Source organism: Ischnura elegans, chromosome X (genome assembly GCF_921293095.1).
Source record: "Ischnura elegans chromosome X, ioIscEleg1.1, whole genome shotgun sequence".
Classification (NCBI taxonomy): domain Eukaryota; kingdom Metazoa; phylum Arthropoda; class Insecta; order Odonata; family Coenagrionidae; genus Ischnura; species Ischnura elegans.
This window is the reverse complement of record NC_060259.1, coordinates 28114081-28129011: the sequence shown is the minus strand read 5'-3', so window position 1 is coordinate 28129011 and position 14931 is coordinate 28114081. Positions and strand designations below refer to the sequence as shown.

At 36.0% G+C, this 14931-nt stretch overlaps 1 protein-coding gene across 4 annotated transcripts in view; it reads right to left on the bottom strand.

Moving 5' to 3' along the window:
* The window catches only part of LOC124170556 (Ig-like and fibronectin type-III domain-containing protein 1), a 381562-nt gene that overhangs the window by 8688 nt on the left and 357943 nt on the right, over positions 1 to 14931 (bottom strand). For all 4 annotated transcript variants that reach the window (XM_046549349.1, XM_046549352.1, XM_046549351.1 and 1 more), the window contains 12 exons: positions 9435 to 9545; positions 8870 to 9106; positions 8517 to 8678; positions 8180 to 8418; positions 7594 to 7838; positions 7252 to 7458; positions 6197 to 6419; positions 5394 to 5549; positions 4468 to 4786; positions 4054 to 4229; positions 3570 to 3708; positions 2165 to 2300 (listed from right to left, as the gene is read on the bottom strand). In XM_046549349.1, coding sequence (XP_046405305.1) covers positions 2165 to 2300; positions 3570 to 3708; positions 4054 to 4229; positions 4468 to 4786; positions 5394 to 5549; positions 6197 to 6419; positions 7252 to 7458; positions 7594 to 7838; positions 8180 to 8418; positions 8517 to 8678; positions 8870 to 9106; positions 9435 to 9545 — 2350 coding nt within the window. The remainder of the gene's footprint in view (positions 1 to 2164; positions 2301 to 3569; positions 3709 to 4053; positions 4230 to 4467; positions 4787 to 5393; positions 5550 to 6196; positions 6420 to 7251; positions 7459 to 7593; positions 7839 to 8179; positions 8419 to 8516; positions 8679 to 8869; positions 9107 to 9434; positions 9546 to 14931) is intronic.

The following is a 14931-nucleotide window of genomic DNA, read 5'->3' as shown; positions in this document are numbered from 1 at the left end:
GGAGTAATGGATAATGTGTGGATAATGGAGTTTGAAATATGAGTACTTTAGTGAAATGAGATCAATATATGGTTATCTTAACTATTTTAAAAGCAATATTTAAGTTAAAAACTATATTCAACTAATTATTTTTATTAATTTTAAAATTGTTACAATTATTATTTACACAGGTTATGTATATATATTCAAACTAAAAATTGTACAAGAAGCCTATAGTACTTAATAAAAATAATGTAATTATGTATTTTCAGTATTAACAATTTCTGAGTTCTCATCCTCATCAGTAATTTCAATTAATCTTGTATTGCTATCACTGTCTTTATCTGTACATTCTAAAACTGATACTATCGGCTTATCGTTACTGAGGTAAGAAACAAACAACTTTGACTCAAATCCATCCAAATGTCTTGTAAAAACAGCATCTATTGTAGTTTTGTATCTTGTGGTGCTTTCAAGTCGATCATTTGACATAGTTAATCCAAATAGTGCATTATTTTTTAGTTTAGAGATCCAATCTCGCATTCCTATTTTAATGTAATTTTATATAATGTAACATTTATCTAATGTAGAGTTTTTGTGATTGTTTTGTAAAGAGTTTTGCTGCAACCTTTCTAATTCCATTGATAAATGTTCAAGATGAGTTTTCGATCTCTTTTGATTTTCTGATGCTTACCAAATACTTTTACAGCTATAGTTACCAACTGTGGAGAAGAGGCTATGACTGTTAGAGAAAGGCAAACAGTGCATTGTTTTTTAGTTTAGAGATCCAATCTCGCATTCCTATTTTAATGTAATTTTCCAGCCCTTAACATTGTAAATAACATTTACACCTCACCAATGTGAGGTAATGTAAGGCTAACAGAAGTTCTGAAGCACACTACACTAAATCTACTTCATTCGATATGTTCATCATTCGACGAAGCAATGGACATCAGTAGGATTTATATTGTCTCTTGAAGCAAAAAAATCTTCCTCATGGATAATCTCTTCCTCATCAAAAAATAGCCACACCTCGCCCACCTATTTATAGGAAAAACGATCTCCTTGGGAGGTGGGAGCCTACAGCACAGACTTAGACCAATGAAAGCCTGACGAGGTGCGGCCACTACAAATTTATAACTCCTCTTGTAATCCAGATAAAGTTACTAATAATAATAAATAGTGATAATTCTTTCACCAAAAATAATTTTATAGTTTTATCCAAATTTCATATGCAGCATATATGGAACTAAATCGTATGATACTACAGTTAGTATGGGACTGATTCCCACCATACAAAAATAGACAATTTAGGCCGAAAGATACTTAACTGAATATAGCTATGTCGAAACTCAGCTAAAAACATAAAAAGGTTTACCCGTAAAAGAAATTAGGCATGAAAAACTTTCCATGCAGTTTTTAGGATTGTGTTGAGAACTATTAGCCGACAGTTGAATGAAAAATCCACAGAAAACTGCCTCAAAATAACAAGCCGCTGAAATGATGGCATGGTAAAAATATTTGAGTAACTCCATTCGTACTCAAGATAAAGTTACCATCTTTTTACCAAAAATGCATTTATAGTTTTCTTCAAATTTCATATGCAGCATGTATGGACCTATATATGTAGTAAGATAAGAAAGTTAGCAGGCGAGTGATTTATACCTTGCAAAATTCTATATTTTTCGTCCAAAAAATATACGAGTAAACAAACATAAAAATGTTTTAAATGAGTTGAGGGCGAATTAAAGTTGACCAGTATGGAAAAAAATGTACATACTATAAGTATACGTTTTCTGCAAGTCTCAACTTAATACAAAGAACAGTCTGCCGGCAACTGGATTCGGAATATAAACTCAGAAAAGCCAAGTGACTAGCCCGAATTCAAGAAAATATTTTTTATAACGATTGTTATAAAAAAATCGACTAACTATGGGCAAAATTAAATGTAGCGACCCTTTCTGCTTCAGAATATATTTTCACTTATGAGGAACGAACAAATTCAAAAATATTTTTCTCTTTATTTCACTTTCCTTTGTTAACTGTGAGGCGATGACGATTTTGAGGTGACAATCACACGAGTTCTGAGTTTTTTTACCCATCTGAAAAAAAGGTGCCTAATGCCATAAGAAGTTTTCACTTCAAAAATAAAAACTTCTTTACTTGCTCAAAAATAATTGCTCACCTGTAAGAAATTTCCTCTGTTGGATGACTAAACTCAGGTGGCTGCCATGAGATAACTACATATGTTGCACTGTGACTAGCAACTGAGAGAGAATGAGGTGGTGATGTGACAGCAGCAATTCCCTTCCCCTCCAATTCTGCAAAACATTCAGAAGGTAGCATTAGTAATGTTAGTTAGGTTGCAGTGTAAGGAGTTAGGTCTAAAAGAAATGGCTCAGAAAAAAAACTCATCCTTGCTGAGCAATTTCTTTCATAAGCAAGAAAGAAACTGCTCCACAACAATGAGTATTTTTAAGGAATAAATTTGCTTTCCAAGCTATGGGCTACCTCATTTGGTGCTTCACCGGGAAATCCACATAAACTCATGCTTTTTTTATTCCAATCATGATAAATACTCTTCAAATGTGGTTATGAAGTAAGAATTAAGTTTTAAAAAATTATTTGGAAAAAATAAAACTATTGAAGTAATTATTTTTTAGTTAATCATGTACAAACTTGAGGGAACATAATTTCTGCTCTGATAGTAGGCCTCCCTCCTCAACAATTTTCTAGCATCCTCTGCTCTGAAAAGTTCTCTGGAGACTTCAACAGCCGTCAAGGGGTATTCTATAAGTGCACAATCCAAGTGATATACTTAAAAAGATTCTTAAATCTGCTGCAGAGTGGACATTTTGTTCATTGATGACTGATTGGAATGTACTTCAGGTTAAAATTATAAAAAGCTGAAAATTACATTTCCTTTTGTCTAAAAGTACGTTACAATGTATGTTTACCATATTTGTTGGCATTTTTACACTAGATATGTCTAGGAAACTATAAAGACGGAGTTTTGGAGGCTTGAGGTGGAGAGAGGACCATGCCTCCTCAGATGGGAAATGGGCTGGAAAAACCCCAGGGTTAGGAGGAAGGAGCTAAGAAGGGGAGTACCCTAGTGGCCAGCCTGACCACTGGGACAGCAAAGCCACACCAGGAGGAGGTGGGGGATACACTCCCCACATCAATAGTTGGGAGAAAAAGAGTACCCCCAAGGAAAATATGTATTTAAAACTTTAAAAACACTGACACTAAATGGCTAAGTCGACCTCCCATATTGGATATCACAGCCATCCACAAAAGTTTTCGTGAGCATGCTCATCAAACAGAATGAGCAAATCAAGCAAGAATGCTGCGCAGACAGTTATGTTATATGTAGAAGATCACTTTGAAAACTATTACTTATTACTAAAATCAATTCAAAACAATGTCTTGAAAATTTAAGCAATAAATGACATATAATTACCACTTTTCTGTGTTATTACTATTATGAAAGGGGCTTTGAATTTAATGGAATGGAATACGTATTATGAATGCACTATGATCAATTAAAGAATTTCAATGATTTGATGCTTGAGTGAATAACAACTTACTTGTTTCAGTAACATTGATCATTATGGAAGAGGCGGGGAGAGATGTCCCCTCGTCATTTCTGGAGACTACGAAGAAGTCATACACATATCCTTTATCAAGGCTTGTTATGTTTGCTGACGTATTGGTCACAACCACTTGCTAAAAATAAAAATAAGCAGTAGTATCACAGAGTTGTAATGATTTCAATGATTTCCAATGGAAAAATAAAATCAATGCCATCTAATAGAATAATGCTGATCATTTGAATTAATGAACCAATTGATGATGCCTTGACCTTTTCAATGGAGCAGGACATGAATTATGCTGAGTGCTTCGATCCACATATGAAGCATAAATGCTTGTGTATGATTAAAACAATCCATAATTTCATTTATCCAGAAATTTTCCCCAAAAATGTTATAAACTACATAATATGGCTATGCAGGTGATTAAGTAGTAAGCTAATGATCCAAGTTAAGGAATTATAAATTTAAGAAAGCTTACATTGTCCAATTTTAATACAACTTCATGCATAGAAGTATTGTCCATTTTTCGATAGTGGATGACATAATCAGTGACGTTGCTACCATCCTGAGGAGGCTCCCATACGAGTAAAACCGAGGAATTAGTGACCTCAGTCACATGGAGTTCTTCCACAGGACCAGGTAATAAACCAGTACCTGTAATCATACAACAGACAACTCATTAAAGCTCTTTAGCTCAAAGTGATTGCATTTTTTTAAACACTTATTTATCATAATCAGCAATGTAAAATGATAATCAAATTGGTACTATACACTTGTGAAATTTATCTCTCATGGAAGAAAAGTATCTTGTCAGGACTTTTCAGATTTTCCTTGAAAATATTGTACTTAACTGATGAAAGCACAATTGAGACCTTATAGCTTTGAAACTAACCTTCAGCAAAGCACTGAACAATATTCCCGGCATATGGCAGGCAAGTAGAGGCAAGGGAAAGAGCACGGTCAACAATCACACCGGCACATAAAGTCAAGCATGCTGATGGTGCTCCCCTCCGCTGACAGCACTTTTGGTGATTGCGTCCGCCTGAAGCGCACCTGACTAGCTTAGCCAATTCAGGCTCACATGTGGCAACAAGTCTGCGGATATCACTCATATTTGCATCATAAGAGCAGATTGGCAGGCAAGCCTCACTTAATTTCACTTTCACACAGCAGGCTGTCATATTGTAAGAGCTACCTGGTCCATCCACCCACTGCCATGGTTGAAATATGTAAAAAATACATGATCTTAATAAATTCAAATGAGTTTAAGAAGTGGAATAATTTGAAATCTTTAAAAATTCGATATTGTCTCAGATGATGGAACTCATATCATGTCTAACATTATTATGAAAAAGTTGATGAGGACTTAAATGCAGCCGATATATTTATCAGCTGAGATTACATTTTTGGATAAAAACAGTGATTAAACAGGTGAAATTTTCATGAAAAATCTGATGAAATGGAGGAATATTAGCTGCTAATGAGGGAAAAAAGTACCAGTTTTTGCAGTCCTTATACTGAACAGCAAGATAATGTACCTTAGCATTTACATGCACATTAATATTAGCTAAAACATTGATATTTTGATGGAGTTTCACACCTAAATCACAGTCCTCCATTACATCAGCCACATGATAAATTCTATTTTCAAAGATTTGATAGAGCAAGTTCCATTCACTAAATTTTACACTTACTCCCAAGTATGAATAAAATATGACAAGTGTATATGAAGGAGATTATTAAAAAAATAAGAAATTCTCCAGAATGAATATAGAACATTGCATTAATTCCTCCAGAGATGCTTTTCATGGTACAAACCCTTTCCTCCATGTCTGTCTCATCTTGTACAAGTGTGCTGGGTGTGTGAAATACCACTCTGGTTGAAGGCTCCCCAACTCCATGAGCATTTACAGCTTCCAAAAACACCTCATATTTTGAATTTTGGCTCAGGTCTTGGAGCAAAAATGGAGACCCCTTTTAAAAAGCGAATAAAAAACAGATAATAAATGTAGAAAATTCATCTGAAACTACACAAATTGAAACAAAAAAAAATTGCTACCTAACCAAGAGATAAAAATTTGTGACATTCACAGCATTATCGCATGCTCAAATAAAAATTAGATCATTACTTTACTGATAAAATTCTAGTTAATTTTGCACCAATATCAAGCATCCTATGGACAAAATACATGAAGTGAAGCAAAATAAAAATAATTATGCAGTCCGGTCAAAACTTGGTGGCCCCTGAATGCACAGAACTCCAACAAGTGGAGGGGAAATATGGGTGGGGAAACTTCAGAGTTGAGCACAGACTCAAATGGAGTCGAGTCCCAAGCAAAAATAAAAATATTAACCTATCTTGTACTTCTTCAAAATAGACTTGCCTATTCCTAAAACCAATGTCCGTGCAGGTGCCACCAAGTTTCAAATGAACTGTACTTCTGATAAGTAAGTAGGTACATACATAGCTTGATGTAGCTACACAACTTATAGCCAATATTTGTGATTCCTCACTGTTACCAAGATATCAGGCAATTCCAAGTAGCTTTCAAGCTGACTATTGATAAGAAAATCGAAATAATCCATAGAATAAATCATGGAATAATTCAATTATCACTAACCTGAATACTAGCGATGATTTGATAATCATCGTCAGAATTGTCAAGAATCCTATAATGAAGGATATATGATGTAACAGTGTCACCATTTAATTTTGGAGTATCCCAATGGACAACAGCATATTCATCATGTACATTAGAAACCCTGAGTCCAACTGGTTCACTGGGTAATACTCCATACCCTTGCATGAGACAACTGTTGAATGTGGTCATATGCTTCACACACCTATAATGAGAAGATACCATGGAACATTTCTGAAGGAGAAAAAAAATTAAGGCTAAACTGATAAACTTAAGGCTAGAATGTTCGAAACTATGGGAGCATGTTAAAAATTTAGAATGACAACAAGAAAGGAACTACGTAAAGATTCTTAGCCTATACCCATGCTCAGCGTAATTACTGCATACATAGGAAAATTCATAGACATTTGAAAGTTATTCCATACCAATTTGACAAGTGGACGCCCCATAGGGTGTCTGCAGTTCTGACCAAATTTGGAATATCATCATCACTTATTTCAAAATGAAATACACACAGATTTTTTTAAAGTTCTTGAATTGAGCAAGTAAAATAACAGATTAAAATAAACAGTCCAATAAAATTTGCAGGAATTTAAAATGCTCTGATAAATTTTTGACAGTAGATATGTCCTCGGTTTTATAATTTTTTCTGTGTGTTTTAGACACAACCCCTCCCTAAAAGTTTAAAAAAGTTGCAATACCTATTGTGTAAACATATTGTAAACCAAATATAGTAAACCCCAAGTCCCTTTCGCCATACAAGTGATATTTATTGTGCAACAAAAGGGTTTTGGGGATTCCATTTGGTAAACAAATATTTGCAATTTTCCACATTTGATAAAAAAAATTTAACCTCAAGGGTCATTTTTGCCAATTTTGGTGAGTTGGTATATAATGACTTATAAATCTTACTGATACATGTCATATTCTTTAAAATGAAGTTATGAGCATTCTTAATAATTATTTGGATTTGACGTCAGCATTATGGTTTCACCATGAGTACTTTGCAGTATGGCCACTCATTCTAGTAAACTTACTTAAAGTAGCTAAAATCTATCTGTGTGACATTTCCTGTGCAGAGTTGCTGGCAAAGTGCAGGCAATCCACGAGCTCGACAGCAAGGAGAATGATCTTGGCCATTGGTGAGGCAACTGAATGATTCTGCAACCCACGGGGCACAGATCATTAGATCAGTCACTTGAGCAATGCGTGAAAGAGATGGCTCACACATTTTGTCCAAGCACCTATAGACATACCAAAGAGAAAGCATAGATAAATCCACAGAAACCTTCGTTTAAAATAAGCATTTTGTGCTCACAAGGCCAATAAAATACTCATGTGTTAATTGCTGTTCACTTCTGATGATTCTAGTCACTTACGTGGGGTGTGTAATCCCTTTGTTCTTGCAGCACGTCCTCACATCAGGGAGCTTTGGTACTTTCACTTTTGGTGCATCCTGACCCTTTGATGGTTTTGGAGTCGTTATGAATGGGATGTAAGTGACAGCTCTGACTGCATATGAAGGAAGACTGCTACCATGGATATTAAATGCAGTAGCTGTCACTTCATACATTGTAAATGGCTGGAGGCCAGTAACAATAGTTTTGTTTTGCTTGGCTGGAACCTAAAAGATGTTTTCAGAAACAAGCTATGAGCTAAAAATGTATACTTGATAGCATAAAAATATTATTTTCAGTCACTCCTAAAATCGGAAAAATGCAACAAAAATATTGACTTTTGGTTTTAAGGTTTCCGCAGATATAAAAAAACAACAATAAAATCTAAAAAAATAAATAATAATTATTTATCTCTGGATTAGTTTAAGTATTAAGCATGCTGATCTACACCCGAAAATGGATTGTAATAGTGCAAAAATATTGACTGTTTTATATTAAGGTATTAATAGGCTGAATAAAAATTGAGAGAATGCAAATAATGTTGGGCCATCTAGAAAATAATACTCGCCTTCACAGTCATCGTAGAATTAGACAATGGAAATTGGAGACTAACAGGCGTAACTGCAGTTGTTCCATTGCCAAATGTGGCATCAGTGCCATCATCATCAAAGTTTCGCAAAGCAGTCAAATTAACAACCACTTCTGTAACTGTATCTCCATTTTCATATGGAGGAGCCCATGACACTTGTAATGAAGTATCAGATAGAACGACTACCCGTAATTTCTCAGGAGCACTAGGGAGTATTTCTGTTCAAAAGTAGAAAAGGATAAATATTAATGAATATCATTTTGCAATATTGTTTGAAATAGTTGTGACTCCAACACTATTTGACCACACTGCTTACCTACTCCTTCCACAATACATGCTAGAGTTTGTTCTGTATATGCAGAACATGAGAAGTGAGTTTTTATATTGTCTGTTATCACAGTGTATTCTCCCCTACAAACATCTTGGCAAATATCTGGCACTCCTTCCTGTATACAGCAAGGCACATGATTCCTTCCATCTATTTTTGGAAGGTAGAAAAACAAAATTTAATCTGCAGTAATCATCAAAAAGTTCGAAGTTCAATAAATCAATTAATTAAACTGAAAAAATGTTCAAAGACCGTTAAAAAAATTTTAGGGCTCCATTTTTAAATAAAAAAAATTAATTTCAACAAGGGTGAAAATTAACAAGAATGCACAAAAAACTTACCAGCCATGCATCTCACTATGGCAGGGAAATCTGGCTCACAGACTTCTGGATCTTGACCAGTATTACCTTCCAAAATGCTCTGTATTCTACAGAACCCAAGGCAGTTTGTGGATACATTGGCTTCTATACAGCAGTCAGTGTAATTGTGATTCTTTGCAAATGCTTCTTTGGACATATGGAACTCATATTCCGATGGATCGGATTTGTTGTCTGGCGGCAAAACCTCTCTGGATAGAACTGCAAGGAAAAGATATATAATGTTTCATGGCCAAAGAAAGATGGTAAAACTAGCCATGTAGCTTTAGTATGCATTCTCATGCATTCCACTTCTAAAAAATGCAACACATTTTGCAGGATAATGTGGTAATAAATTCCCAAAAATGAGGGCTACCCAAGGATTACATTGCAAAAATCTGAGAGAAATTTCAGCACAGGTAATCAAACCAAAGACTCTGCCAAAAGAGGCTATTATTTTAGCTTCCATCTATGAGTATTGAAATTTACACAAGGCCGAATCACTTTCATCAAGGTAAGAATTGCACAGGTATGAAGTAGGAGTACATACCACTAAGCTTGTGGAAAGATCGTAGAATAGGGTTGCTGTTGACCTCACACACATATATTCCGGAATCCATTGGTTTTGATTGTTTGATGACAAGCACCCAAACATCTCCTCCTAGAAAATATATCGAGTTATTTTACTGATTACCTAAGAAAGTATAGCAAAAATGCCAAATGGCTATCTTTAATCGAATAATAACTTCCGTGCTGCCAAAAATATGCAATAGTAAATTTACATAGTAAATTATTATTAAATAGTAAAAACGGATAAACTAAGAATAGAGTAAAGATTACAGAGCAGCATTGATTCATTTGAATATTTATTTTTATATTTGCAACAAAAAAACCTCAACATATACCCAAGGAAAAAAGGGATAACGAGTAATGAAAATGATTAATATGCACACGTGCACTGCATTCAATTACACTACATAGACCACACTTGTGACTCCATAATTTTAATAGTCCATGGACTGGTAAAGTATCATTGGGATGGGATTGAAATAATATTATTTGGCATAAAGTTCTTCATTTAAATATTATTTTTGTGTTGTTGAGCAATATTAAACCAGAAAATTAGGCTTCAGATTTTGAAACCTCCTCAGGGTAGTCGTGTTTCCGGAAATGAGTGGCTTTCAGTGGCATAGTTCACTGTTTCCTCATTTTTGTGGTAGAAAAAACACTGCATAGGGGATATCTATTGAAGGCCTCTAATTATACCTCCCTATAAACAGAATGTAATATTTATTTCTCGCCCGCCTCGGTGGCGGCGGGGTTAAGTCCTCGCCTGCCAAACCGAAGGTCGCAGGATCGAGTCCCGCCTGGGTAGGTTGCCCCCACCCAGGGAATGGTTGTGTGTGATAGTCGTTGTTCAATGTTATTTCCCCCGATGTAAAAGGCCTTAAATGAGCTGTTTTCGGGGCGATGAAAATAAATAAATAAATTTCTCACCCCCTGTGCAACTACAGTGAGGAAAGTAGTTTTGTAATGCTTTAAATGGGTGTTTCATGAATAATATTTCTCCAATTTATAAGATGGGCTGTGGACAAATGTAGTAGCATCTATTCGACCCTCCTGGGAAAGCCAACCAAATACCTTGTCCAGGCACGAAGCCTGAAATTAGCCTAATGGGGTGGCTTTGGCGCGATGCGGGTTGCTTATACGTAGGAACATCTGTTGTTAATTCGCATGCATTGGTTAACCATGCATTCCATTACACTATGTGCTATAAATTCCTTTTGAAAATGCTGACATTTATTGTCGCTGTTGCTTTTTGCGGAAACGGCCAGAGTTATTATGTCTCTAACTCCGTTGGTATTCCTTTCTCAAATCCGCCTCCGAAAAATTTTAAACATCTAGGCTCTGACGGCAATGACTCATACTATAGGAATCAGTTCTAAAAAAATATCTTTCCCCGTATGGTGCCGAAATGTGATAAATCTCGTCCTTTATCATTCAATGCTTGGTATTTAAATTTATAGTGGCTAGCATAGCTTATCTTTTTTTACTGATTAACTTTGCCACTTACTGTTTTATGTTTAGTGGTCCATTTTTTCAGCCCCGACTTAAATATGCAAAAATGGCAAGACTGGTTTAATATTGTTATGAACTTAAGAAGTCGGCTATTCCCAAAGATTTAAAAGCGACTATCAAGTTGATTTGGCTTTCTCGAACATATCGTTGTTAGCAATTTTATGACTTCCTTGGACAGTCGAAACTTCCTACATGGCTGTCAGCACGGCTTCCGGAGAGGTCGCGCTAAGTACGGTTCGTGCTTTTTCTCCTCTACGTTCTCAAATTTGGTGAATCGAAAAGGTCAGTTGACGCATTATTTCTAGATTTTAAGATAGCTTTCGACACGGTACTTTACAAAAAATTTTATACAAATAGTAGGCACACGAATTTAACGAAACAGTAGTGAACTGGATATGCGACTTCCTGAATAATTGTAAGCAAAAAGTAGTTCTGGACGATACCAGTTCTGGGGGTCTATTCTCTAACTCTAAGCGCGGTAGCTTTCCGGTGGAAAGATGCTTAATTAAGCTACTTGCTCCCACTTGTATTCTCTAACGCTGAAGCTCCGGCGAAGGGAGCTTGCAGAAGCTACCGGTAGCTTATTAGGCTCCAACCCTTATTCTCTATGGGATTTGAAGCTACTTCCGTAGCTTCAAACTAGCTACCACGGTAGCTTCGCGAAGCGCGCCCTCGAACCCCGCGCTTCAGCTAGCTACCATCAAAATACATAGGGAATTCCCATAGGGCCATGGGAATTCCTGTGAACTGCCGTGAACCAAGTGGCGCGTGTCGCTAATCTTTTGTTCTATCCCATCAGTCTTTCTTGACACGGCTAGCGATTGAGTGGTAAACAAGAAAAGTGTTGACTATGTTTGTTGTTTTGCGTAATTATTTTCTTTAATGAGGTCGGGAATGCTTCGTAAATTATTTGAAGCCTTCAATTATTGTATTCTTAACGAAGTAGTGGGCATGAGTGACAAATTTCGTGACTAAACATGTATGTTTCGGAGTGAACTATCGATCGCGTTAACGAGTTGATTTCATTATTTGGAGAAGAAAAATGTTGCTTTCAATCATTTTATTTCAAGTGAAATCTTATTTTGCATGAAGTCATTACTAGTGAGAAGAAAAACCCCGAAAACAGTGATTATTATTGATGCTGCGAGAGACTGTGTTGTAGTGACAGTACTAATTGATGCTTTGAAATCATTACCAATGCCAATGTATCCACTGCACAGAGATGGATGTCTTATTTTTGCAAGTGTTTATACATTTATGATTAACTTTACCGTGCATTATCAGCAACGATCTTTAAAGTGATCAACGATCTTTTTATTGAAGTGATTTTGTGAAGAGAGTTAAGGGTTACATAGATGCAGACCGTAGAGAGGTGGATATTATTGTGTTATAATGCAATGTAAGGTGTTTCATGATAGTTATTAATAATTTTTTTGCTATTCCAATGAAAAAATGTGTTCATGATATCATTCTGCTTTCATTTGTGTCTTTGGCCGTATATACGTATTTAATTTCAGTGCCGGTAGTTAAGTTGGTGTATTTGTTTTGAATTTTGAGAAAGTGTAGCCATGGATATTCCAGAAGACCACGGAGGAAGTCATCACAAAAACAATAATATAATATGACTTTAATATTGAGAGAAGGAACTACGTTTAATAGGTTGTTTTTTCATAATGACGGTCAAGTCCTAATGAATCGCCCTTGCTTGCAATGGTGCAAGGTTGGCGGTTGGCATATAATAGTGATTCATAAAACCATTTAAATATTAATTTAGCCGTCGTGAGAATGGCACGACAGTAGAGTTTTGTGTAAATATCGTTTGAAGCATATTGTGAGCCTAAAATGATTGCTTAGGCCAATCTGAGTGAAATGACGTAACTTTCAAACATAATTTTCTCCACCTTCCCATTAACTTTGTTGAAGATATTCCCGAAATAATATACTTATCGTATGTACATGTTATTGCGATATTCTCTCGCAGTGCAAGAAGGAACAATCTATGCACAGAAACAGTTGGTCATAAATTTTTTTGCATCAATTAACATGCAAAAGCATAAGGAGCGATGAGTGAAAAGTTCTCGGGAATTAGAACGAAAAATAGCATTGGTTTAATGTGTTGGTAGTTTACTAACATTTTCTCTTTATTATATTTACTGGCCTTATTACATGGCCTACATGATTATCAATCGTGACATAAACTGCGCTGCATCGATCGAAACTATTGAATTGATATAAAAACCGCTTAGCCAAATATAATTATTTCTACGTATTTCTATTATTATGAAAGCTAAAGGCACTCAGCATTTCGTAATTTACAAAGCACATTAATTTCAACTAGAAGAAAAAGTCAGCCGAGAACGACTACATTCTGATTTTCCCGCAGGCAACACAATGTAACGAGCTATTTCATTGGTTCTAAAAGTAAAAACTGAGTTCGCACGAAATATTTCTCATACCCCATATCCGGTCTGAGAAAGCTACCAGAAATTCTCGGTATGAATTAGCTACTCCCAGTTAGGGAATAGGGTTGGTAGCCAATTCTGGTAGCTAGTTCGAAGCTACCACGACGGGAGCTTCGAGTTAGAGAATAGACCCCCTGATGTAGTTGAAGTGATATCAGGTGTCCCACAAGGAAGCGTAATCGATCTCCTTTTGTTAATTTTTTATATAAATGACCTCTGCTCGCCAATTAGCAGTAAAATACGTTTATTTGTTGACGACGCTGTCATCTATTGCGAAATTAGTGACCACTCTTTGCAATTCTTTTGAATTTGAAATTCTGTCATCGAATTTAAACAACGTTCATGGGTGGGCCCAAGAGTGGGGAACAAAACTTGACCTGAGAAAATGCAAGGCGGTACATTTCTTGCGTAGGTCATCCATCTATTCCCGGTGTAGATGGAGTAAACATGAAGGAGACAGAGGTAGTGAAGAATCTGGAAGTTGCGATAACTTCTATACATTGAGGGAAATACATATAAAAATATTTGAGGCAGAGCCCTGATGAAGTTAGGATTTGTAAAGCGTTTTGAGGGAAGATTTTCGGATGCAAAAAAAACCAGTTGGCATATCGCACTCGTCCAGGCACACCTTGGATATGCAGCGAGCATATGGGATCCGGTGCAGAAAAATTGCATTGGTCCGTGAACTTCATAACATACAAAGGAAAGCTGTGAGATTTGCCATAAACTTAAGGACACACATATATCTTTACACAGATGTTAAACGAATAACGCTGGGAGCCGCTATAGACTCGGAGGCTACGCGCTGCGATTAAACTGTTTGAGGAATTAGGAATAGATATCTTTAAGAGAAACACGGAGGGCATTATAATAACCCTAAATAATGAAACTATGATAATAAGGGTAGAGGTAACCGGCGTAAAATGGCAAGCGAAAAAAAAATCCAAAAAATTGAAAGTTCCTTTATGATGTATGGATGATAATATACACGATAAAGGAACTTTCAATATGATGCATGATATGATGAGACCCATAAATACTAAAAAAATACATTTTGGTGAAAAATTAAAGGATTTTGCATTGAAACCCCAGTCAAAAAGTTCCAGCCATCCAGTTCATAAACATAAATAATTGGCTAAAAAGCTTTAAGAGTAGACTAATGCTAATGTCGACGCCGGGTTTCTATCCACCTTTCCTTCATTAACATTCCCTCATAGCGAAAATGACCCCAGCTGTCGGGCACACCTTCCAAAAACCATTACGACAATAAATCTAGTGATACCAACGTAGCAACAGAGTCGGGTTTGAGTCAGGATCAAGACTTGAGTAACGTTCTGGAAAACGGCCCTGTTTCTACCTCCCGGCTCAGAGCCTCATATGCTCACAATTGGTGCAAAGCGAAAATTGATGCGAATAAAAATGACTAAGACATTACGTGTTCCAAAGTTTCACTTCAATTTTCCAGTTAAATCAAAATTTAATAACGTCCTCGCTAAATTTCACGCT